This window comes from Corvus cornix, chromosome 2 (assembly GCF_000738735.6).
Source record: "Corvus cornix cornix isolate S_Up_H32 chromosome 2, ASM73873v5, whole genome shotgun sequence".
Taxonomy (NCBI): domain Eukaryota; kingdom Metazoa; phylum Chordata; class Aves; order Passeriformes; family Corvidae; genus Corvus; species Corvus cornix.
Window position 1 is genome coordinate 136,699,355 of NC_046333.1, and position 27,045 is coordinate 136,726,399.

A 27,045-nucleotide genomic window follows, 5' to 3' on the forward strand; every position below is an offset into this window, starting at 1 on the left:
AATTTATATTTCACCACCTTAGTGTAATAAATAGGTTAATTGGTATTTTGCTTGGAATAACAAAAGGCCTAATTTCAATTTAGTTTATTTCACATTTACCATGATGCTTTCCATCTGAATAGTATTATTCTTAAAAATGTTTTTTATGCTTACCTTATAACTAGTGAAGTGATTTAGTAACAGATCATAAAAAATGTCCTTCTAAGAAATCTCTGCTAATTTCTGTTTGTTGGAGTCGCTAGGAAAGAGATATCCATTCTTTCAATCACGGATCCTGAGGTAAGATATAAAGTTGCTGCTGATAAAATCTGTGTCTGGCAGCCTGTGTGTGAACACTGACAAGGGCAGAGCAACCTGGCCTCTTCTGCTGCCTGGCTCTCATCCACTGTCTGTGTACAAAGTCAGCATAGCGTTGGGGTTTTGCATCTAGTGCACAGGGCAAAAGCAACACAATTCCCTTGAAAGCAATTACACTGGAAATCATAGGGAAAAACTCAGCATCTGCTTCCAAGGGTTCTTTGAATACATACGAGCAGAGATGAGCATAACACTGATCCTAGCTTTGTGTGCTGCAATGGTGAGTCTGATGCTCAACTTGCAATTTTGAAAGGAAGTAGGAAAAAATGGAGTACTGAAAGAGAAAAGGAAATTATTGAGGGCTAGCACTGCTAGCTAAGCTTGAAAAATCTCCCAGTGTTATTCTATTGAAAAGAAAGCCGATGTATGGCTGTGATGTGTCATAATCTTCTCAGGGAGAAAAACGAAAACAAAGCAAACTTTAACAGAGAAAGGATTAAAGAGTAGACAAAAATAGAAGTCAGACAAATTCAAATTTAAAAGTACTACTGCTAATCACTAGAACAAACTACGAAGAAGTATGGTGGATCCTTCATTTTTCAATGCTTTCCTGAGTACAACATGTCTTTAAGGAAGAACTGCTTTAGTCCAGTTAATCAAACTTTCTGGAAATGCAGTACTCACCTATGCATACTCCCTGGAGCTGGCAGCAGTTGCTCAGTTTCTTCCAGAAAAGAAAGGAAAGCCAGAAATAAACACTTTCCACAAAGAGAAATGCTCCTTTAGTTGAACACAAGCATAAGTTGTTAGCCCCAAACACAGGTGTAGCTGGGTGGAATGCATTGACCTTGGAAGCTACAATGGAAGAGGTAGTAAAAGTAAAGCATTACAAAATCTTTTTTTGTAACCTGGATTGAAAAATGCTGTCTCTAGCTAATCTGTTGACTTTTTCATGCACATTTCATTCTGAGGTAAGTTTCTGCCCAAACCCTGGATCAATTTGCTAATATTTGAGTTGTTCGCTTACATTGCAAAATACCTATTGAAATGTATTTTGCAGGAGGAGTTTCATGAAATAGTCATTGGCCAGAAGAGGACTGATCTTTCTCTGTTGAATAAAGATTAAAAAGAGTGTGATCTAAGCCTAGTTTCAGCCTACTGACTGCTGTAATGATAAATATAACTTAAAATGCTTCCTCACTATCATGAAGTGAACAGGAAAACTTGATAATCACAGAATTACAGAATAAGCTGAGTTGGACAGAATCCACAAGGATCACTGAGTTGAAATCCTAGCCCTGCACAGCACCATCCTCAAGAATCACACCATGTGCCCGAGAGTATTGTCCAAATGCTTCTTGAACTCTGTCAGGTTTGGTGTGTGACCGCTTCCCTGGGGAGCTGTTCCAGTGCCCAACCACCCTCTGGCTGAAGAACGTTTTCTGGATATCCAGCCTAAACCTCTTCTGACACAGCTTCAGGCCATTCCCTCTGGTCCTGTCACTGGTCACCACAGAGATGTGATCAGTGTCTGCCCCTCCTCTTCCCCTCAAGAGGAAGCTGTATCATGAATTAAAAATGTATTTGTTTTACTTCCTCATATCCCTTCTTTGACTGTTCTCTCCTTTAGACTGTATCTACATGAGGTCACACAGTTATATTCAAAATGACCTGTGTTTTTTTTCCCCCATCACAACTGGGATCTACATTTTCCAGTCCAAATTTTTCTGAGACAGTAAGGTTTGTCTGAAGCTGGCATTGTTTTTAGAAAAATTTTGGGAACTCAACACTTCCAAAAGCCACTTGGCCTTGGCATGTAGGTGTTCAGATAAGAACACAAGTTTTGAAGTTTTGGGGCTATAATATGTCTTTTTTGCTGAATTGTTTTAAAATGGGAAAAGGGAGGATTCATTATTAATTTTTTTCTATTAAGTTCTTTCCCTAACTTCAGAATAATTCTTCTTGAAATTAGATAACTTAATGTGGCAAAGGGCTTGAATGAAAGGAACTTGTATTTTCTAAATTCATAGCAATTACTCTATCAAATACTGAAGTATGAAGTAACAAAGAACAGCTTCATTAATCTCTTCTCTCCAAAACCAACTGACCAACCAACCAACCAACCAAAACCAACCAAAAACCACCCTAAGAAGAAAATCCTTTGCTTTTCTAAATGCTTTTTCCAACAAAATGTCATGACCTTTTGTTTCCATTCTATCCTCTCTCTCTCCAGTTTTCCTGCAAATAATACACTTGCAGGCATGCACACACAAATATATCCATGTCGATAAATATTTTTATAAAGCAACATGCTACGTACTCAAGTGTTTAGAGGATTTGAATTCAAATGCTAGAACAGTGCCTAGGATCTAGCTTCTGATAACTTGAACTTAATGCACTTTTTTTTCCTTACAGGCAAAAAAGACAGGCTGTGTGTGTAAGTCAGGAAAGATTACTTAATGGCTGCATACAACAGGATGGAAAGGAAGATTTTCTGTTTAGTAATGAAGTGGTAAACTAGCGGTATAAAAAAAGAGGTCCCATTATCCTCTCCTGAATTTTTAGTTGAGAAGTATGAGTAATATTGCAGGGACAAGGAAAACTGGATTTTGGTACCTACTCCTACCATCTATTCTGCATATTAACTCACCACATTAAATACAGAAACACCCTAGGAAGAAGGAGCTGACGCTGTCAGCAGAGAGAAGAACCCAGGATAGTCTCTTCAGGAAATTACTCAGCATTAGGCTAAAATCACACATTCTTTATCACCTCTAAGTTCTTTGTAACACTGAAAAAAACAGCCTGCCAGTTTCAACCTGAGGTGGGTATTCCTCTAGGCTGACTAGAGGTTCTGCCCCATAAAAGGTCCTGTTAGCTGGCCAGGTTCCAGTGTGAAGGTCAGTGCCTCAGAGAGAGATGCTTAAAGGAGAGGGAACCCCTGAAACATTCTCAGGGGTGCAACGAAGCTGCCCAGTCCAGCAGAAGACCAAATCTGCAGAGTTGTCTGAGCTAAGGGAGATCAAGGCAGTCACTGCTGCTCTTTGGCCTCTCTTGGCCATTGCTTCCAAAAGAGCTACTTGGAGTGTGCTCCATTTCAAAGTTGCGAATATTATTTTTTATATATTATATGCTTGCTAAAAGTCAGTTTGTTGAATTTGCATACAAAGGCCTCTTACCAAGATCACTGGTCTGGAATTTTCCTTTACAAGGTATATCAAGCCTTAGTGGGAATAAGGGAAGGAATCTAAGATATGCTGGCAGAGGCAAAGGAGAGTACAGCTTCAGCCAGGAAGACCTTCAGAGAGAAAAGGGGCTTTTGTGACTACTTGGCTACTTATTTGGGTCAGATTTTCACACAGGCTAGGATACACATTTGTCTAAACTTAAGCAAATTCTTTGGATGGTACTTAGATATTACCCAAAATAGGTACATAGGAATACTACAAAGGAATAGAAAATGTATCTAACCATGGAACTGCCTCTTCTCATCTGGAGTTTCAAGATGATTTAATGATTAAATTTGTAGCAGCAGTACAGAAAATTGCTTCTGAAATTTACACTAAAAACCTGCAATTTTTCTGTGCTTCGAACTATGAAAACTCTGCTTTGACCAGAATCGAACACTTGTTGAAGGTATAATTTCTTCTGTCAATGTAAAACTCAAATTACTACACAATCAAACAGAACTGTAATTGAGGAAAGGTACTCTTAGTTAAAAAGCTATGGTAGCTTTAAAAAAGGACTTAAGTGAGAGAACAAACAAATAGAGCACATATCCTGTAGGAGGGAGAATTCATATTGAAAGAGAGACTGTATCCCTTTTACAGACAGAATGAGGTTATTAAGTAGAAACATGAATGTGTCAGGATGATGGAACTATCAAACTTCGAAGTGATGGAAATTGCTATAGATGTAAAAGAAGTGACATTAGCACACTTGCAATTTGTCAGGTAATGTGATTTAATACGTTTGAGTCTTAATATCTGTAAAAGAAAAGCATTAATTTAAAAAGTATAGTTCTCTAACAAACTTGATTAGTTTACCGTAGCAGTACTGCATTCGATGTGGCAATGAAATATACAAGGTTTCCGGAGATCTCTTGAGGAAAATTAACTGAGCCAAAGGAATCCAAGTTTAAAACTTCAGAGCTGAGGGCTAATGACATTTTTGAACAAAGAAGTACTTATCTCTGTGGACATTGCTTTTAGAAATTAAGATATGTTTATATTATTACTAATTTTGAAACTGCATAATTATGTTTTTAGAGAAGACAGTTATTTTCCATCAGTGGTCAGCCAATTTCCAGCATTTCTTCATTAATGCAACAGTCAACACAGGTCTGTTGTGCATTTAGGAGGGTAGTGTGGGTGAGCCTCTCTGGCAGTTTTTGTATTAAGTGTAGGTGTTTTATATGCATATATTAAAATGCTTCCTTCTCACCGTGGCATATTCCCTACTGAGTATATACACTGTAATGCCAAAACTTGAATGTGTTCTCAAAAGAAATGTAACTGGCTGTCTTCATAACCTGACTTTTCCCAGTGTGTCATGCTTGCAGTTTTGCTTTTCTGTGTGAATGCAGATGAAGACTATTTTCCAGTTTCTGCTTCAGATAGAAAGTTATACTGAAAGGTGTACCTCTGCTACACAAATGGTTTTGAAATGGTTTTAAAATATTAAAACCAGCATTGCATATGAGTTTCTCTTATTGAAGGTGGGTTCTGCAGGCATAAGGGTGTCAATCCCCACTTCAGCAACATCATAGGAGTGACGCCCTTAAGCATGGCCACAACCGTGTCCCGATTTGCTATGGACTCTACTGATCTTGGACCAGTGCAGACTCACTGGCTTGTCCTCAGATCTGCCTCATCACCAGAAACCTGCCTGGTAGTCTGGACTCTGCGCTGCCTCCAGACCACCCTGCTCATGTCCTGGCTGACAGGGTCCTTGCCCCATGGCCAACTTTATCATATTTGGCTCCTTGACCCTTTGGAGCCTGCTTCCTGATGAAGAGTTGTGGAAATGCTGTCATGGTGTCTGTCGGGACATGGAAAAGGGAAATGAAGGAAATTTATCTGATACCAGTGCCTCCTCACAAGAGCCATCCTCCTATCATCCATCTCCATCTCCTCACTGCCCAACTCACCTATGGAACACAGCAGCTGAGTAAATCCAGTGGCAGACAGGAAGTCTTTATAGGAAGATATTTAAAGAGCACACAAAGAACTGAGTGCTACAGCTTGGAGTTGAAAGGAGTGCTGTATTAGCACTGTTCTAGAACTGACTAGATTTCCCTGGGAGAAAGGGACAAAATATTCCTTTACTTCACCTACCGAGTGTAACACAACTGGAGGTTTACACAGAGCTCTGTAATACCTTACATTAACCTTAACATCACTTAACCAGCCATTAAAATGGACAAGCACTCAGTGAACAGACTGGGACACGGGCTGCACCTGTCAGAAGAAACTTCAGCAACGTCTGTTTTTTAGTAACATCCAAATTTACAGCTCAGCATCCTGTCGACCACAGAGGAACACCTTTACTGCCACGTGTGCAGCAACCCGGCACGGTTAAAGTCCAACGCCGTTTTCTCGCAGTTCCCCGGAGGGACAAAGAGCCGGCTCAAGACCCCTCCAGCCACTGTGGGCGCGGGAGGAAGGCGGGCGGGGGAGGGCGCAGGCCGCTGGCGGGGCGGTGGCGGGGCGGGCCGCGGGCAGCCCCGCACATCCCCGCACAGCCGCACTCGGCCGCTGCCCCAGCCCCCGGGCGGCCACGTGTGCCCGCGGCCCGAGCGGGGCGGGCCGGGGCGGGAGGCGGTGCGGCCGGAAGGGGCGGGCGCGTCTCCCGGGTGACGGGGCCGAGATGGCGGCGCGCGAGGCGGTGGTGGAGCGGCGCGCGCCTTGCTCTGGATGAGGGGCGGCCGGAGGCTGCGGGAGCGGCCGCCTCGGCCCCTGGAGCCCCGCGACCCCCGGCGAGGGCCTCCCCCCCGGGGCAGGTGAGCGGGGAGGGCCGGTTGCTGCGCTGCCGGGTGCCGCTTCCGCCTTGCTGGGCAGGGGCCCGGCCTCGGCGCCTTCTCTCCCGGGCAGAGCCTCCCGCGCGGTTCTCCCGAGTCGGCGCCCCCGCCCCGCTCCGTGCTCGGGGCGCCCCTGCCCCGCCGCGCTGGGGCCGCCACCCCACGGGCCTCGCCCAGCGGCGGGGCTGCTCGGCCGGCCGGGAGCGCCAGGCCCCGCGGCCTCTGCCCGGCTGGTCCGGGCCCCTTCCGGGGCGAAGAGGCGGGCATCTCATGGGCTGGGAAGAACATGAAGTGGCCGACCAGTAGATAGGCAGTGTTTGGGGTCTGGGGGCTTGGCACCCTGTGGCAAAGGGTGAGGGCACACGTCCTGTCGGAGCTGGTCGTGGGATAGCATTGCTTGGGGTTACCTACTGTTCACCCTGAGCGGCAAATTTCATAATACGTAGTGTGACGGTTTCTTAGCACACTTTTAAAGCCTTAAGAATCGCTAACAGCTCACAGAAAAATTAAGTGCTGCCATCTGGCCTCGATGCCGTCTCTAGTAATATTTAAGCCTTGGTTGGTCGGTAGTACCATGGCTGGTAGGGCACTGTTTTTTGATCATGAATTCACAGAGTAAGTGCCTGAGTTGCATATCTAATGAAAAATTGCATAGCTTGCTGCTTTATAGCTATGTGGAAATATAGATGTGCAGAGATTTCTTTAGGCCCTCTTGCAGTGTGCATTGTTTGTAAATAGCTGGTTCTTGTCAAGACAGGCATTGCAAGATGATTTTGTGGTAGTAACAATGAGTGTGTAAATTTGTTGTCTGTGGCATTCCATGTAGTTACAGAAAATTTAGGTCCAGGATGGCAAATAAGGACTGGAACAGAATTGGGGTCTCTTAAACTCCAGTTTTATGTCTGAGAACTTCAGTTTTATGAAGTGAGTTGTTACATGAATTACTGCATTATGTGAAAGACTTGTTGCAAAGGTGAATGAAGTTACAGTGTAGTCTTACAAGATTGCATTACTTCAGTGTTCTGTATGCTGTTTTTATGGTTTTCAGAAGACAGTGGCAACAGATAAGGAATTGTCAAAGAATAACTGATCAGGCAGTGGACATAAACTTTCTGTTTTAATTAATATTGCTTGAAGAGTAGATTTTTTTTTTCTAATTCAGAACAGAAAGCTTCAGGAGTTCGCATTAGTATGGCTGGAGCTATATTCAGTTTCTGGGAGAGGAAGGGGTGAGATGTGGTGGTATTACTATAGAAAGTTTATGGCTGTGGGAGTAACATCTTTAAAAAAAGAGTTGAAACTCCGTACATTGTATATCAGTCTAGAAATAACTGAAGAATTGCCAGCAGTCACCAATTTTTGCTGCCTTTAGTTGGAGCGACAAACATTCTGTCTTTTGGTATCTTCTGCAGCTTTTGATAGTATCTCTTTCTGGATTTGAGTGTCTTAGGTGACTTTACTCTGCCTATGATTTGTGTGAGGGAACTTTCTTCTGTCCCAGCTACTTTAACCGTGTAGTTAGGGTATTTGCACTGAAAGTTGGAACATCAGTGTTGAAACTACAGTACCTTTACAAACATCCCACAACCACTTACCTACAATTAGATAGAGGATATGCCTCCTAATCTTCCCTTTTGATTCAGCTTCTCTCACTAATGCCATAATAGCATGGCTTTAGGGTTCAGTCATGCTGCCACTTAATGTGTCTATTTATCAAACTCAGTGGTCAAGACAGGTAAGATTTTTTCCCTCCATACACAAATGTTTCCAATTTTACGTTTCTTTGTAAAGTGATGAAAAAACTAAGAAACCAAACAAACCAACCAGGAGGAGGGCAGTGGATCCTCTCATGAGGCTACAGAGTCATGGTTGCTGTCTTTGAAATGCAGGAAGTGCTGGTTGTGTCTTTCAGTACATGGTTGAAAGCTGTTCTTGAATCATTACATTGCCTTTTTAAAAATACAGAGTATCTATACATCTTGTAACATACATGATTTGGAGGAGGATTTGTGTGCTTGAAAACAGGTTTTTTATCTATCTACTAATCTTCATAAAATTCCATCTCCCTATAAACCTACTTGCTCATCTTTAAGTTGTTGTGGCCGTTCTACTTAACGTAAATCTTCATACAAAATAAACTTTTAAGAAATTCTATCCTTACCACTGAAACTTTGCTAGGTTTTTATCAGCTGTTCTGGTGACAACACAAAAACACCACTGCACCAGTGTGGAGTTTGGTGCTGACAAGTGTAAACACTCAAGGCTGTGTTAATCTTCTGTACTAGGAAATGAACTTCTTGTTTTGCTTTAGGAAGGTGAAGCTTTTTTTGTGTCTCCTTATGTAAATTGGAGGGGAGCCTTTCAGTTTCAGACAAGTTATTTTAGGCATCATCATCTGGTTATTTATCTAGCTGTGTTCAATATGGGCTAAAATCACTGATTCCAAGGTGTGTTCCTGTTTACATTCCAGAGTCGCAAGTGAGCTGATGTGAAAGAAAATGTAATCAATTCACAAGACACTGGCAATACAAGGTGGAAATTGCATTTCAAAGATGATGATATCTAAAGAAAGCTGCACTGTACAAACAGTTGGCGTTGTAGAGGATCAGAGGAGAGCAGGATGGGTGCTCTATAATGACTGTATTGCATCTTTTTCACTGACATTAAAGATGAGTTCACTGAGAGGAAACAAGTTTCTAAAATAATTTTAGTGCCCCAAAGAGACTTTATTTTAGGGTTGTCTCTGTCTGTAGAAATCCTGTTTAAGTGGTATTTGCGTGTACAGTTAGATATGAAAGAGGAAGTGTTTCTCCAGGTGCCAGTGTGGTTATCATTCAATGATAAACAGTGAGAGTCTTGCTTATTGCACCACAGTTGACTAACCAGTCCGTCTGAGGGTGGACTACACTGGCTACTGTCAGTGAAGTCAGAGGTGCCAGGAGTTCTAATGAGGCCACTGTTGCAAGCTGTAAAAAATGTAAAAATGTTCAATAAATCTCTGAACTTTCCCTCCCTTCAATTTCCTTTATGGGTCCCTAAAATGTTTAAGTTGCCTCATTCTTCTGGCTTGGCTCTGAAGTGTTTAACATCTCGTGGCTGCTGTCCTTTAGTCCTTTCTGTGTTCATATTCCATGTGAACACCTGTTAGGACTTTTTACCAATGGAAGGCAGTATGAGATGCACAAATCAAATTCCAGCTAAATTTGGCGTCTGTTACGAAATTGTTGAGTTGACCATGAGTATTAAATTGATTAGGATTCATGTCTTGACTTATTTCCTTGTTTATGTCTGTTGAAACGGAAGTTCATTTGACACAAAGTCTGATAAATATAATGCATTAGAAACAGTTTCAGTAGTGGGAGAAGAAAATCCCTATCCCGTTTTATAAATGGCAAGCTAAGGCATGAGGTGTGATACGCAGAAGGATGTATCAGGCTGGCAGACAACTCTTTCCAGATTTCCTGGATTTTAGTCCATTGTTTCACATTTGCCTCTATCAGTTAAGAAATGTTCTAGGATTCTTGATGTAGCACTGCAGCTTTGTATTATGTCTCTGTCATCCTGTGTTATAATTGACTGCTGATACAGTTGTAGTTCCTTTTGGGATTGCGTATCAAGGAAAGGCTTAAGAAAAGAAAGACACAATGTTGTGGCCTAAATTAGGGTTCTGTGTACATCTGTATTCATACAACTACTTTAGAATATGAAATGGTTTAGCTTGAGAACTTTAATTAACTTAAAAAAACTCCCGAATGCAAAAGAACCTAACCCCAAAAGGTACCAAACAAAACTCAAAACCTTTAGCAAACCTTTAACTTTTCAGGTAGTGCTGTTCTTAGAGCAATGATGCACATGTTTCAAGTGCTGTTTCAGACAAAGGGGAAAATGCTTGACTTGTCCTTACCTTGAGACAATAATTGGTTCAAGATTGTGTTTAAACAGCTTGTAGCATATTGCTAAAATGAATATAGATATACTGCTTCATATCATAAATAGCAGTATAAAACCTAGGTACACTGAGAAAAGTTCTTTTTAAAGACGAATGATTGCTAACACTAGTATGGCTGGCTGATAGCATATTGTTGACAAATCTCTGGTTGTGCATCTGACAGTTCATAGTGTATAGAGCTTAATGGGGAAGACTGCAATCAATGCTCAGAGAAGAGGTGGGCAAAACAGTACTTACTGTCTTAAACCATAGAGTCACTAAGGTTGGAAAAGACCTCCAAGGTCATCAAGTCCAGCCTTTGAAGGGCTGTCTCAGTTTTGAAAGACAGGTGTCTGCTAAGGAAGGCAGAAGCCCCCCCTTGAAGTGGCAGATATAACCCCTTTTCCCTCTAAGTTACTATATTTTGAAATCAAGGGCCTTTAGGCGAAGATGTGGGAAATAGGAATAACAGTTCTTTACTATATATATATATATATATGTATATAAACCAGTCAAACAAAACAACAATAACTATGGCAGTAACAGCAATCACGAACCCAGTCCCAGCCTTCTCGGCTGTCGGGCCCTTTCCCCTCGGTGCAGTTCCGCTCGCAGCCGGCAGGGGCGCTGGCGGCTCCCGGTGAGCAGGGCAGGTGCGATGGTTCCCCCGCGGCTGCAGGGGGCGCTCCCGGAGCGAGCTCGGGGAGCACGCGGCACCGGTGCCCCGGGATCCCGGGAAGGATGGAACAAAGGCTTCACAAACCCCTGGGCAGCCGATCCCGGGCTCTCGGGAACGGCAGGCTAGAGCGGCAGGCTGGAGTGGCAGGGACGAACCCAAATCCCAGGTGGCAGGTGAGATGTATCCAGATGGGAAAACCCCACGGAGGCCCAGGCAGGCAGGGCGAGCAGGGCTACAGCGTAGCGAAAGCTCGAAGCAGCAGCGGGGCAGGGCAGCCGCAGCCCAGCCTCCAGCAGGGCAGGGAAAGCGGCTTTTTGGGGGTCCCGGCGTTGTTTCCAGCAGGAAGAAAGAACGGCCAAAAAGAAAGAAGCAGCAGCTCCTTTCTCTGCAGCTTCTCTCTCCGGACGCTCCGAGCGAACTGACCCCCACACCCAGGTGTAGACAAAGGAGTAGCCAGGCCCGCCCCACTCCCCTTTTTGTCTTTCTTAAGTACAGCTATTTGTCCCCTAGCAACATGCATATGGGAGAAAATTCCTTTAACAGGAAAAAACTAAGACTAAACTAAAACCCCAACAAGGGCCTAATTCTAGCTCAGCTGAAATGAAATGCAGCTCTGTCACAAATATGTTAAGTGGCCATATGTCTCGTTTTAACTCTGAAATCATTGCTTGGAAAATCTCCACAAGGAAAGTGGAGAGGTGCAAGTTACCTGATTGTCATGGGGAATGGTGATAGCTATTGAACTCTGCCAGATGCACACACGGGAGATACTGGAAGTGTAGTCATTCATGTATGGGAATGACCTGGCAAATGGATTAACTTCTGGTGGTTAATTCTTGTCAGCAGTGGGCTTCACAAGTCTACTGACTCTGCAAGCCAGCATCCTTGTGGATTCTGTTTTTTTCAGTTGTTTATATTGAGAACTCAGTACAGTATACGATTTGATATATGAAAAAATGGAGATGAGTGGAAAACTGGGCTCATTTATATGTACACATATATGTATTTGTAACTGACACACTTGAACATTGTTCTGGTTTTAGTTTTGCATTTAGTAATCTTCCTAATTCCTTGACTTTAGGCATAAATAATAAGGGTTTTGGTGGCTTCCTAAAACCTTCTCAGTCAATAGTTAGGAGTTTTTTAAAATTAGGATCGATCTGTACTGTCCAGTGTAGCAGTTAGACAGCCTGAACAAGGGAAAAGAGCTTTACTCTCGCTAATATTGAGTACTGTTCTACTCCTTCCCTCCTGCCCCCCAAGCTGGTAGGGTGGAGTGAGCTTCTAAACAAGCTTCTTTTCAGAAACAAATGTATTTTTATAATCACTTCAGCAGGTCATGTGCTCTTCATGCCTCACATCCCAGCTATCCCCTAGATAACTTCTAGCTGCCTCTCCTAAAAATAGCATTTTTTTTCACCAATTCAGTGTTAGTTTGCAGTAATTTCTACCTTTAGGATAGAGAACTTTCCATCTAATTACTATTCACTTTTCTTTCACTAACTTTCATTATTTCCGAATCATCAAATTCTTGACTGATGCATTCTTCTGTCATCTAGATATGGTCAACATTGTTCATTCTCAAAGGTAAGGAAGTGCTTGAGCATAATATGAATTGATGGTCCAGTCTGTTAAACTAAAAGCTAAACATGTCAGACAATGTCTGTTCTTGCTTCTTTGTGGGAACTGACTGCTTTCTAATTCTGTTAGATAAAGAGCCAATCCAACCTCTATATATATATAATATATAATATTATATAATCTATATAATCTATATAGATCTACTTTATAGAGGTTGGATCTATATAATCCAACCTCTATAAAGTCCTCTACATTTTTAAGTCTCCCATGAAATGAACTAAGATAACACAAATGTTGAAGTAGAGGTGATACGTGTCCTATGAGGCCTTTCTCCTGAGCTACAGCTCGGTAGCGCAGTCTGTAATTTGGTGGTTGCTGTTGACTTAAGCCTTCCATTTTGCAATTAAAGGGCTCATTTGTTTAATAGCCCCTGTATGATTTTTCAGTAACAGAAATTCCTGTTCTGGACAATATGTGAAACAATATTTCCAGTAGTATATAATTCCAGTGTTTAATAGTAGTTACATTATCTAACAAATGAGCACCAATAAAAATAAATCTATGCTCCGTGAAGCTCACGAATCCCATTATGTACCTTTTTAATAAAATCCTCAGGACAGTATTGGAGCAGCCTACCTAATGATCCACCTTCCTGACTCTTCCTAACTTAAAGCCTGGAATATAAAAAGTGATTTAAATGCCATAGCATATTTGAAATCAAGCTGTCCTTCCATGGAATACTCATGGCCTGAGGAAAATGTCACAGGGCTGCCTTCTCTTCTCACCAGGAGGTATGTTAAACTTGCAACAGAAAATGTTGTTACAAGTGTAGATGTATATAAGAAAGCTATTTGTGAAGCCTAACCTCTTAGTCTTTGCTCTGAAATGTTCACCTGTAGAAGAGACAAAGGATCCTTGAATTCCAGCAGATTATTCTGAGTCAGTCTGTAGCTGTTCAAGATGGTGTGTTGGAATGATGTGATATGATGAGTATAAATTCTCTAGATTATCAAATTGTCAACTGAAAAAATAGCTACAAACAGGAGTGGCTTCAGCCAAAGATGAATTTTTTCTTGGCTGTGTTTGCTGTCATGATCCAGTCAGGCACAGAAATAATCAATAGCTCTGTGGGTTAGCTGGTGCAATAGTGCACATAGGATGAATAGTCTTTCTTTGATGATAATTTTTCAGTGAGACTAGTTCTAAAATAAGCAATATTTGTTCTCATCATACATTTCCAGCAAAATGGAAGGTAAATTTAAACGACCAATTTTGGGGTTTCACTTACTGAATACATCTGTAATTTGTATATGCAAGACATGCTCAAGCAAGCAAGAGCTTCTCTCTGATGATTGTTCTGTTTTGCACTGCCAGTGTCCAGTGCCACTGGTAGTGTCTGAAACAGACCGGCTGCACACGCACTGCAAACAGTTGCCTGTGCTTCCCCTTTAAGAGTCTCTTTAACTGTGACTTTAGCTGTGATTTTGTGCTGTTTCTTTAAAGGCCATGTATATTAGATACTTGTATTATTTGCATCAGTAAAATATCCTGATAGCTGGCAGGTAGCATCTTTGCTCCAGGTACCTGCTCTCTTTACTTGCATTAATATAGTTTCACGGAATGCTCCTTGCTTAGCAGCAGCTGAGATAATTGGCTTTAAGTACTGTATAAAGATGTATAATCCTCTGCATCTCACTTTTTTCTTTTGCAGGAAGGGTTTCTCACCATGGCCATAACACAGTTTCGACTCTTTAAAGTCTGTACTTGCCTGGCAGCAGTGCTTTCTTTCATTAAAAAGTTAATATGCAGGTAAACGTGTCTTATTTAACTTGGTTACCTTTTCTTTTTTAGTTTTTCAATTACAGGTTCTTGCACTTCTTTTCTTCTCCCAGCACCCACCCACCACTTTAAACAGTTCTGATTTTACTAATTGAAAAACAATCAAGACAGATGAAAACTAAATCAAATTCATTCTTTAATTTGCATATTTGTTCAGAGTGCCAAAAGTCTGTGTAGTGTATTTGTGAGTGTATTTTATTGTATGGTAGCCGAATGAGGTTTTGTAAACAGCTATTGACAGGGTCTTAAAATGGCCATGTCAGACTTGAAAAGCTGTGCTGCACATTTTCGAAAAATACTTGGCAAGTGATAGTTCATGTTTTAAGAGATTCAGTTAATGGGAGCATCCACTCTGTCATCAGTCAGTAGGCTTTCATTATAAATGTAAGCAATTCTCATCCTGTTTGTCAAAAAACAGTTGCCTGAGACTTTAGATTCTTCTGCCTATTGAAAATTCTTTCAAAAGTTTGGAGGACGGTGATTAAAGTTCAAGGGAACCACATTTTTTTTCTTTTTAATGATGAATAATGTCTTCTTTTTTGCACTTTTTTAAGTTAAATGTGGTTTTCTTTTGAGTTGTAGACTCATGAGTGCTGTAGCATAGTACTTGGAAGCAGTCTAAAAACACTCAAGAGTTTAATGTTGTGGAGTAAGAGAGTTCAGTAATACATTAGCAGGGTACCTGAGGCAGGTGATCTTGGCACTGTGCTGTCATATGAACTATGGTGCTTCCTGCCACTTTTGCAGCATGTTGTTTACGTGAACAAAAAGCAGTCTAGAGCATTGTATTCTCCTTTTGTGTATGATGACAACTACTTTGCCAGTGAGTTTAAAGCACATACAGAATTTGTGGTAGACACAAAATAACTGTTTATTTCCTCTTCGCTTTTACGTATTCCAAGAATAAGAGGAAGCTCTTGACTTGTTGGTAAATTTAATGCTGTATACAATTATATAGGTGTCAGCTTTAGTTCTGTGATTTGAATTCCGAATTAAATTAAGAATACTTGCTGTTCAATTTCTGAAGGAAGTCAAAACACTGGTTGATGTTGATTTCTATATTATGTTGATGCTTCATTTCTCTAAGTGTAAAGGTATTTTTTATGAGCAGATAATTGTTTTGTAAGTGTAGTGACAGTATTTTCATCCTTTTTTCCAACTTCTAAATGAACTGTAATCTTGAACAACTGAGAAACTGCTTCAGAGTACAAAAAGTAGAAGACCCTTTCTTTGGTGAAGAGCAGTTAGTTGAAGAAATGAAAATTTTAAATCTTTCACAAGTCACTGGATCAAAATAATTCAGACCACTAACTACAGATGTTTCTTCTGTTTACTGTCAGCTGCAAAGTGTAGCTTGATAAATTTTGTTTTCCTGTAATGCACCCCTGCATATAACTATGTTTAATAACCAGCAAATGTGATTTAATTAAACATGCATTTTAATTCAATGGATATGAGCTAGTACTTAGATTACATGGCTTACATTAGGTTTTCATTTGAACCAGTGTCTGTTGAGATTGTGAAACTTTCTAGGCAGCACAGAGGTTACATACAGTACTAGTTCTTTCTTTAGTTAAATATTTTCTTGATAAACGGCAGCCTGCTTGAATCCAGTTTTCAGGAAATAAAAGGTGTAAGTATAAAAAGAGATGACACTTCCTTCCATTTAAAATCTCTAGTTATCCAACTGAGAACTCTGGATGCTGCTTATTAGTAGGGAGAAACAAACCAAAGAATTCTTGAGGCATTTGGCATTCAGAGCAGTGGTCAGTATCTAATGATGGCTGTGGAGCAGCTGTTTTATAAGCATCTTGTTCCCTTGCTAGAAGAAGTGGAGATACGTAGCCTTCCTCAGTGCTGCTCTGGGTACCACATTCTTTCCGATGTTGTATGACAAAAGCTCTTTCCTTCTACCTTCAGTCTTCTTAGGGTAACCATTTTGACTTCATGAGTGTTTGTTACAAGCCACTTGCTAGAGTCTTCTAGATCATATAAATAGAGAAACTAAGTGCATAAGAGATGGCTTAGAATAGTATTAACTATAAATAGTATTAAAGATGTGTATGTTGTACAGGTCTGAAGGAGGATGTCTCCAAGCTTCAGTTTCCTTTAGAGGTGTGAAGTAAATCTTGTCAACTGGAAGTCTCTAATGTGTTTGAGGGAACAGTGTTTTCACCTTCCTTTACACCTAAGCTCTGTTGCTTTTCAACTTAAATGAACAGTTTGTAAAGGGACTAGAGTTAATTATATAAAACTTAAAAATTTGATGATAACGCCTGACCTTTCCTAAGGGGGAATATTTTTGGTCTAAAGTAGAAAAAATACATCTAGTCACTCACCAGCATACAGCAGAGGTGATATTACAAGCAATTCAACTAGTCAGAGTTGATAGTATGTTCTCTAATACTAAAACGAATGGATAGAAACTAGAAATTGAAGTTTCCCAGTTTTATTCTCATCAGTAGTAAGAAAAAACCCTTCAATTTTCTAAGCTACATAAGGTCAATTACATGACTGCTTTGCTGTAGGAGCTTGCGTTCTTTGGGGAAAACTTAAGTGTGAGCCTGAGTTGCATTCTGTTGTAAGGTGTTAAAATGCAGTGCATGTCAGCTAAGAATATTTTAATTATTATTCTGATCTTTGAACGCTGTCATGAAGTAAATATCCAGGTGGTTTATTTGCAATTAGTGCATTACTGTTGTTTTCAGTTAAAATTATTTTATATAGTTGCTGAAATACATTGAAACAGTATTCTTTAAGTAGAAGCGTGACTTGAACAAAAGCTGTTGACTTGCATAATCTTGTACTACCCCTGTTTAGACTTTGAAGGAAAAAGAGCTTTAGAGGGGCTTTCAAGTCAAGCAGCTCAGAAAGCTTTGTTAGACACAGCTTAAAATTTAAGACAAATAGAAAAATTTCTCATTTTACAGTAGAAATGGTTCTTTGACAAATGTAGATCGCTAGCGCTTGCTTCATAAGCACTGACAATCTAAAAATTGTAACTGAATTATGCAAGTTAGTCCATTTTCATATTTCTCAGAATTATTTCTCCTCTATTTCACTGCAATTAGAAAAGTAAATTGCACTTTGAAATTCTTGTGAGCACCACTTTAAGTTCATGATGAAATTCCTTTGCCTAGCAGACTTACTACTGACAATAATTAACACAAAGGTAATTGAAGCACTAAATGTTTTAGCCATGACTATTTTCAGTAGTGCTGTTCTCAGACTTCCTTTTTTGTTTTTTTTAAACTTAGTGCTCATGTTTTCAGAGCTTGGAGGAATCCTACATTTTTCTTTCAGGTCTGGAAGAGGGCGAAAGTTAAGTGGAGACCAAATAACTTTGCCAACCACAGTGGATTATTCATCTGTTCCCAAACAGGTAATTGTTAAAGTGGTAGGTAACTTAATCTCTTAACAGGGTGATTATACAAGTCCTACAATATTGGATTGGTATATATCCAAGAAAGATATAATACTATTATCTATGCTATATAGTATTAGGTATATATCTTAGCAAGATATAAAAAGACAAGTTTTTACCTGCACATAATTAATATTAACTTTTACCATATACTCATATTCAGCCTGAAGTAGAAGACTGGTCCTCATGGGATGAAGATGCACCTACAAGTGTGAAGATTGAAGGTGGCAATGGTAATGTGGCTGCTCAGCAAAATTCTTTGGAACAAATGGAACCTGATTATTTCAAAGATATGACACCAACTATAAGAAAAACTCAAAAAGTAAGTATTCCACTTTCAACTGTACTTACGGAGGGTTTTCCTTGCTTTAAAATAGGCTGTAAGTAAATTGGCAACTTACAGAAGGTGTTGTTGGTAAATGAGAATAGATGTCAGTGTATAGTTTAACGTGTTCAATGTTAAGATCTTTGAGATCTTAACAAATATGATGTCATCACATGTTCACATCCTTAATCTTCTATTAGAAACTTATGAATAGTTTCATAGTCTAGAAGTTCTGGAAAGTATAATGTGAGAACCCTCTAGTCACTTGTGTTCATATCCTTATTTGAACAAAGACATTCCATGTCTTGCTCTACTGAAGTCTGAAGGAGCAGCCCTGCTGTTTCAGAAAACAATGATTATTTGTTTCACCAAGTTATATTGGGGAGGCTGGAATTAGGGAACTGGTATTTCAAAATAGCTTGTTCTTCAAATATCCATTTTTACTATGGAGACAAGACAGAAGGGCATATCTACAGGAGCATCAACATTGTAAATAAATGCTGATTAAAATCTGGTGATTGCAGGTATTGTTTTTATGTGTAAATCTTCCAGCTGGGTACTTACAGGCCTTTGAGCCAATTGGAAAACCTCACAAGTACTGGAACAGTTTACCAGAGAAGTTGTGCAGCCTCCATCTCTGGAAGTTTTTTAAGCCCCAAGTGGATAAGCCCAAAGTACTTTCATCAGCCTCAGAGCTTTCAGGAGAAGGTTGGTTTACAAACCTTCTGAGGCCCCTTCCAAACTGATTCTTCCTGTGGTCCTATGAACTGGAGGTGATACTGGTGTCAGTTTTCTGTACATTCAAGATCTGCAATATCCTGTGGACTAAATTCTAAGGATTTTGATTTCCCAAAATCTGAGGGACAGAAGAGGACTAGGGAGAGGTAGATTTCTCCTTTATATCTCTTGACATTTTTTGCCTAACAGAATGAGCTTCAGGTTCAGAACAAAACATAGGAAGAGTCCATGCTGTTTGAGTACTGTATGCTGGGTTTAGTTTAAATGTATCTCTAGGGATGACTGCAGGCACTGTAAAGAACATCTCTGTTAACTTGTCCCAGTTAACCCCATTCATGATGAATTTGTATTTCCACTGAATGTCTCGATAAAACCCTGCGATTTGAGGCAGAGTCTATTTGTGTTGCCACTCATCTATACTCATCTATTTGGAAACAGAACCTCAGTCAAATAACAGAGGCTGTCATTGCTCAGTAGGATTGTCTAGTCCTGTTTCCTTTCTTGGATTGATGCTAGCGTTTGTACAGGCAGTGGAGCTGTGGATCTGCCTCATTGGGAAGCAGCAGAGACTCAAAGTAGGCTAAACAAAGTTCATGACTTGAGGTCAAGACAAATGAGGGATACGTGATCTTGGCAACTGTTTTGGGAAAAGCACCATTTTTCAGCCAAACCAGTACAGAGCTTTACTAGTTGATGTTACTAGAGAATTTGCGGCTATTGAAACTGCACAGATACACTACTGGAGTAGCTGAGAGAGCTGGCATTATAGTGCAGTAGAACTGTGCAGACAGCACTGTCCTCAAAAGTAGTACCTTGAAGTGACCTGTCACAGAAGCAGGATTTCTCCAAGGAATTGGTAGCTTTTGTGAGTACTGGGAGATGTGGCTATTTGATCTATGATCCTTTGTGCCTATTCTCTGTCTTGATATAGTCACAGGTTTCCATGCAACTAAAGAAAAAGATAGTGGGGGCAGGAGGAGTTCTTGTCTTTTGCGTTTAGCATCTTTCACTTATCAGTTCATTTGGCTGTGCAGCTTTCAGAACCTGACTAGGTCTGAGGCACAGTGAGGTGTTGTGTGGCTGAACCTTCACAGGCACAGAGATACATGATCACCAAGGAATCTGTGCAGTGCTTTGATTTACCACTTTTTGTTCCTTTTTTTGAATATTTTCAGATAGTTATTAAAAAACGAGAGCCTTTAAATTTTGGGATTCCAGAGGGAAACACAGGATTCTCTAGCAGATTAGCAGCTACACAAGATATTCCTTTTATTCACCAATCTGTAAGTATGCTCTAAATATTGATCTTGTACTTGTCGGTTAAATGATGTTCTGTAGGGGAAGGAATAGTCTGCCTAAGGTCTTGTGGAATAATTTAAATTGTTTTAAAATTGAGTGAAGAATGAAGTAGTCCAATATGTTCTGCTGAGAAACTTGACCGACCAGTGATAAAAAGGTAAGAAGCTTCCATGTACTTACATGCTTGCAAATCTGCTAAAACAATGAACTATACGTTTTGGATTTTACACAGTACGTTACTAACAAAAGAGTAGAAGGCTTTTTTGAAAGCCTCTGAGTTACCTTTGCTTTATTATCTTGGACCTATTTTTAACCTTCTGCTTTTCCCTTCCTTTCTGTAGGGATTGTAATGTAACAGTCTCCTAATTTTTGCTCCTTAGCCTTTGAAAAAATTGCCTGATGACCTAACAGCCTCTCAGTTAGCAGGAGATACTCTCCCTCCCTTGCCCTTTGCCTTCTTTAACAGTGCTTCTCCTTTGATTAACATTGTGCACAAAAGGGTGCAGGCAGGAAGCAGTATAGAACGGTCATACCACCTCCTTGTACTGTTTGTAATGAAAATAGTTCAGGAAAGGACTTTCAGTGAGTAAAAGTGTCACTCGACTGATACTGGACATAAAAACATGTGGATGTACATGTTGGTTTGTCCATGCAACCTCCAGAAATCTTTTACATTGCCTACTCATATAATCTGCACAATTTATGTTCCTCTTGCTAAAAATGCACTCCACTACTTCCTTCCTGCCTTTCTTCAAAAAAACCTTTGACAACTGAAAAAACTCAGTATTAGAGCAGGGAAAACAGCATAGACAATAAGATGAGAAGCTTTGCAATACCTGAAATATTTCTGAAAGTCTGAAGCATTAAGGTTAAAAATAAATAGGTTAAAAATAAATGTTAAGGAAACTTTACTGTCATCCAGGAGCCACTCTGGCAGTCACACACCAATGTTTTATCTAATTTTTCTATGTGCTTAGAACTTCTCTTTTGTTTCAGCCTGAACTGGGAGACCTGGATACTTGGCAAGAAAATACTAATGCCTGGGAAGAAGAGGAAGATGCTGCTTGGCAGGCAGAAGAAGTTCTTAGGTAATTGAAATTAATATAACACTATGTAAAGGTTTTACATGTAAAAGAGTCACTTTTGTTTATCTGACCCCTTTCTGGTAAGTGCCAAGAATTGTTAAATGCCTCTTAAGACAAATTATTTTTATGCATCTAATCTCTGTGTAACTGGTACTCAGCAGAAGACATTTTGGATCTAATTAATTTAGTAGATGAGATAGTAGGGGAAATATGAAGATCACTGGAACATTGGAACAACACATTAACACACACATGCGGGTGCTAAAAAACCCCTACCCCAACAAAGCCCCACCAATCCCAACAATTTATTGTGTTCAGATCATGTTTCAGCTTGATGAAGTAAAATACCTCTTGATGTCCTTATAAAAAGTTTCATAATCGTGCTTAAGGTAAAAATAGTTCAGGATAGAAGGTGAAGTGGTAAGTATATGCTTGGAATCCCTGTAGGAGCTAAGCTTTTCTTGCTAACTTAACTAAACTAGCTGATAAGGCTGAATGTAAAATCAAAGTCTTGCACAAAGTTGGTGTGAATACTTCTTCTGTTCAGTTTGTGTTCTTTTTTACTTTCATTTCCTTTAAGGAGTATGGAAGGTAAAGAGATGCAAATTGAGTTTAAATTAATCATACACAATGATTTGAACTGGTTGTGACTTACAGTTTTGTCAAACTTTATTGCTTGCTACATCATCAGATAACCAGCCTCAGATAGCTTTAGCTTCCTAGGCTGTTCTAATTCTACTCATTAAATCACAAGTACATGGCTTTTGTGGTTAAATAGTGATAATATGAAGTAAAGACATGATGCATTAAAAAAACATTCTAAGGAAAATAGGTGTTTTGGAAAAAAAAGTATTTTGATCAACTATTTATTTTAATGTTTTGAAAAATTTACTTTTTCAATCTGTGTAATAAGACGAGGAAAGTTACCAGCCATTTTCAATGTGCTAATCATAATTAGAATTGATTCAATTGATTATCTCTGTGTCGTGTTCTGCAGCAGCTTAACATGTGAGAATAGGGTTGTAATGCAAATATTTTTGTAAACTTAATCAGGTATCTGAATGTGTACATTCTGGTCAATACCTTGTCTTTTTTTTTTTAACTTCATTACTGTTTCAGGTCTTGTACCAAAATACAAGCTTTGTGATATGAATGATGTGCTTTTGGACTGTTTTTGTTCCAAGGATAGTACTTTTTCCTGTAAAGAATATAAATAGGCTCAGTAAGATCTCTTAACAGCTCAAGTGCAGTCTGCTGAGACTGAAATGAAAGGCAGTGAAAATACTGATTTATTCTTTTTAACTGAGAAATGAAATAGCTACTTTTGCTAACTGCAGAGGCTGCATTCTACTTTACTTAACCCATGCTACATTCCATTACAGATGTTTTTAGGACTATCAAAAGTAGTACTCAAACTCTCTGAAGCAGGGATTTGTCGTATACAAATTAGCTGCTAAAAATTGTCTGGTGTATGTCTGTGCCAGTTTATTCTTGGAGTGTAAAATCTATGTAGTAGATATTTCCAGGATGGTCAAAGGTATATTGTCTGCCATCTGTCAGGTTCATGCTCTAGAATACTTAGGAAGAGAGATCTCTTATATGGTGATAGCAGTGGGGTTTCCCAGAAGCTTAATTTTTTAAAGTGTCATGTTATTTGGTTGAACCTATCCTAAAGATTTCAGCCTTTCATCTCTAGTATTGAAAGGGTTCAACTAAAAAGGTTAATTTACATAGGATTTCTTTTTGGTCTCAGTAAAAAGAATCAAACTGTAGTTATTATAGAAGGGATGTGTATCCAAATATTTCCAGTAGATAGAACGTGATCAGAGCTCCAGCTGTCTCTGTGACTTACTGCTTGGCCAGCTATGGCTGGCTACCTCAATACAGTTGGTCATTGTCTAAGCTGTATCGCAGCTGGGTAAAGTAAAACCTTTGTTTTATTCATGATACAGAATTGACAATGTTTGTCTGTAAACGAGTGAAGTATTGGCTGATTTTTAGCAAGATTGATAGAAAATACCTTCTGAGTTTAGTTTCTCTTGCAGTAGACATCAGTGGTGTCTTTAACATCTGACATTTAACATAAAACTTAAGTATAGTACTGGACAGGCCTGGCTCTGTTTTCAACAGTCTGTAGTAAGGAAGTGGTATGGAGTCTCTTCTTAATGCTAGAAGTCTACATCTTGGTCTGCAAAATGATCTGCAGATCCTGTGGCCTCTCTGGTGACTAAATGCATAAGGGTAACACTTGAAAGAAACATTTATAACATTTCAGACTGCCAAATAGAGGAGAGAGTCCCCCAACATTCCGGAGTGCTAATGCTGACTATATTCCAGTGGTGCTTTTGGAGAATGAAATGAGTATGCAGAAAAAGTAAGGGTCACCCTTAACCTGCTGTGTCTGGTACCTGTTGGTACTCAGTAAGACCAGAATAATTTTTGTGTAGTAACGGAGTGCTGATCAGCCATGCAAAAATGGGCTGTGTCCTGCTGAATAGCAGTGAAGACTCTATCCTGTGGCGTCTCCGGTGAGTTGATGTGTAAGCATAACAGTTGAAATGAGTACATACAGTAAGTCAAATGCTCCCTGGAATCAAGGTATGCAGAAAGACAGTGCTGAGGAGTAGGCTCTCAGAGCCTGAGAAGTTCCTGTAGTCTCTTTTTTCCCCATTCTCTGGCAGCTTCTGGGCTGGGATGCACTGAAACTTTCCAGTCAGGGATGAATTGGTGTAGTGGATGATAAACTGGATTTTCAGTTAACTTGAGTTAGTTGGCACTTCATTTCTTCTGCAAATTTTAGATACCTATCTGCAACTTCAGACTTTATATTACCAACGAAGTTTTTTTCCCAGTGGAAGCAGTTGAGCTCACATGTTTTTAGTTTATAGCAGCTACTTGTTTGTATTTTTTGTTGGCCAGTTGCTGTGTCTGAGATGAGGTGAAGGTCTGTCTCTGGGCAGAACTGAATGCAGGTTCTTGGCCCATAGAGGGTGCAGAACCGCTGCCGTGCGCAGGAGCTCTGTATCCTGTGGGTCATCCCAGGGAAAGAAAGGCAGCTGCCATGATCCCTCACTTCAGAATTGCACATGAACAGCAGCATTAACACCATGTGGCTTTTTGAAACTCTACTGCCTCTACATATTGGCTGGTGTGCATAGCACTTCCTCTCTTTTGCATCAGTTCAGATATGTGGGAAATACAAAAATCTGCTACTGTAATGTGGCAAATATTATTACTCTGCATATTGCTAGACTGACAGCTCTGTCAGCTGTCAGCTGGAATGTACAATAATGGGTGACAATCTCAAAAAAAAAACCCCAAACCACCAAAAATGCCAAAACTTTTGAGCTGCTGCTGAATGCATTAGATAGACTTTTAGTTTTTGCTCTAGGCCTTATAACTGTCCTATACTCTCACTGATTCACTTACTCTGAATCTTTGAGAAGCTAGTGGCTTTAAAACTGCAAAATAATTGAACAAATATTATTGACTAAAACTAGATTGGATTAGGTTGGATGTTGTAAAAAGGTTCTTCACCCAGAGGGTGGTTGATGACTGGAACAGGCTCCCCAGGGAAGAGGTCACAGCACCAAGCCTGACAGAAGTATTTGAACAACCCTCTCAGGCACATGGTGTGATTCATGGGGATGGCCTTGTGCAGGCCAGAAGTTGGACTTTGATGATCCTTGTGGGTTCCAACTCAGAATATTCTACAGTTCTGGATTAATCTGAAAAAAGGACTTCAGCACAGTGAAAGATTGAGTGTTCTGAGAATGACAGTAGACTGAAGTTCTTTTTTTATAAATTATAATAATCTGTGTATTGACAGAACCTTAAGGTATGACCATGCTGAAAATTGAATGTCTGTTATTTAGTAGTTCATGTTTTCTTTAATTACAGACAACAGAAGATAGCAGAAAGGGAAAAAAGAGCAGCAGAACAACAGCGAAAGAAAATGGAAAAAGAGGCACAAAGGCTAATGAAAAAGGAACAAAACAAAATTGGTGTAAAACTGTCCTAACAGAAACCAGGCAGCAATGGCAGTGCCAGTGGAAAGAGAATTTCAGCTCTACAACATATGTATTGGTATTGATTTAACTATTTATAGGACTTCAACACACTGCTTGGTTTCAATGCATTCTTCAGGTCATCTTGGAAGCCAGGATTTTCCCAAAATATCTTGAACTACTAGGACGTAGTTCTTAAAGGAGAAAAGCCCCACAGAAAATCATGCCTTGATGGAATGTTTCCTGCAATAGTTCTTTCCCAGCACCCTTCTTTGCAGCAAAAGTGATTGACAAGGATGGTGATTGAAAAACACTCTTAATGAACAGCTCAAGCCTAGAGAAAAGAATGTAAATATTGAGTGGTGGGAAATCTACCTGTATTGTCTGTGCTTACCTGAAACATGTAATTAAACAGTTTTAAAGAAACCTTTGCTTCCTGCCTGATAAAGAATGTCTGCTTTTGCTCTTTTATCAAAGTATATGTAAACACTTGAGAGTTTTCCATGGGAGATCATATTGACCTGTGTAGAAGAAAATAACTGGTTATGGATGACCTGCAACTCAAGATATGCTCCTGGTAGGTTATGCAATAGTAGAACACAAGTTACAGCTGAACATTGAAAGTGGATTTCTTGTCACTTTGCCACTTCCAGCTTCCTGTGCTCCCATTTACATGCAACACTGCAGTGACTACCAGCAGTGGCATCACTACACAAGAGTGGTGCACCTTTCCTACAAAGGCTGACCTTGCAGATGTAAGGGAGCATTTTAATCACTTACTTGTATTGGTAAATTTGTATTTCTAGCAGAAATTATTCTTACAGATAGGAATCCTCACACCTTATACTTGTTGCATAGTTAGTGTAATTGAAGGAAAAAAAATCGTGTCTTCCGTTAATAAAGCTAGTGTGACAATTCTCAGTTCAGTTACAAGCACTTTTCAAACTGCATTTTTGGTACACTTACTGTATGTATTTACACTGTAATTCCCCTGGTGCAGTGGGAATGGTAAATGTGCAATAGAAGGCAGCTGTGCTTTAGTGAAGAAGAGAAGTTTAAGGTCTGCTGGAAAGAGGTGTATGGGAGGTGCGGGGTCTGTGTGCTTCCTGTGTCCAGCCCAGTGCTTCAGTGATGCCTGTTCCAGCTTCTGTTTTGTGGATGCTATTATCCCTCAATTCATGGGTTGTATGGATTTCTTCCCTTATGACAGATGAGTGACCTCAGCACATTTCGCACATGAGACTTGTTCCCTGTGCGTCGAGGGGGACAGCACAGGATGTCTAAGAGAATGGGAAGTGGAGGAGGGGCATGTGACTAGATCTTTCCTGCCTACAAAAATAGAATTTTTAACTAAGTTCTAGTAGGTTCTGGCACAAGTTTTGCATAGAGTATAAGTAATTGAGAAAACAAGACAGTAAGAATTACTTTTAATGGCTTTAGTCACAGAGAAAAGTTTAAAAATGTTTAGTATACTTGTCATATAGGTTCAAATCTTGCACAAGTCAACTGATTTGACAGCAATTTTCAGATGTTAAATTTTAAAATATATTTTGAAGCCAGCACTGCCATGCATGTTTTCTCCACAAGTGTTCTGGCTGGAGTAGAATGGATTACTTCAAGTGCAGACTTCAGTGCAGCAGTATGGCAAGCAAATTGGCTCCTGCTACACACCTCCAAAGTATCTGATAGGGGATGGGAGATCAGAAAGTTTATGAATAAGCTTTAATAACAATCTGTGTTTGTCCTTTCAACAGCACTCAGTAAGCAAGGAGGTACCAATTCTTGCACTATTGCTGACACAAGGCAAGGAAATTGGCTGTTTAA

The 27,045-nt window shown here is 39.9% G+C and overlaps 1 protein-coding gene across 3 annotated transcripts; it reads left to right on the forward strand.

Annotated features, from left to right (window-relative positions):
- Positions 1 to 6,127: 6,127 nt before the first annotated feature.
- On the forward strand, positions 6,128 to 25,647 carry EBAG9 (estrogen receptor binding site associated antigen 9). Of its 3 annotated transcripts, none has more exons than XM_039548187.1 (8): positions 6,128 to 6,298; positions 13,120 to 13,295; positions 14,216 to 14,313; positions 17,647 to 17,725; positions 17,931 to 18,089; positions 20,006 to 20,113; positions 21,126 to 21,217; positions 25,115 to 25,647. In XM_039548187.1, the coding sequence occupies exons 3-8, from the start codon at positions 14,231 to 14,233 to the stop codon at positions 25,233 to 25,235; spliced, it is 642 nt and encodes a 213-aa protein (XP_039404121.1). In that variant the 5' UTR covers positions 6,128 to 6,298; positions 13,120 to 13,295; positions 14,216 to 14,230; the 3' UTR covers positions 25,236 to 25,647. The 3 variants fall into 3 exon arrangements, with proteins under 3 accessions (XP_039404121.1, XP_039404122.1, XP_019144715.1); XM_019289170.3 differs by lacking the exon at positions 6,128 to 6,298 and adding an exon at positions 12,477 to 12,510; XM_039548188.1 differs by lacking the exon at positions 13,120 to 13,295.
- Positions 25,648 to 27,045: the final 1,398 nt, after the last annotated feature.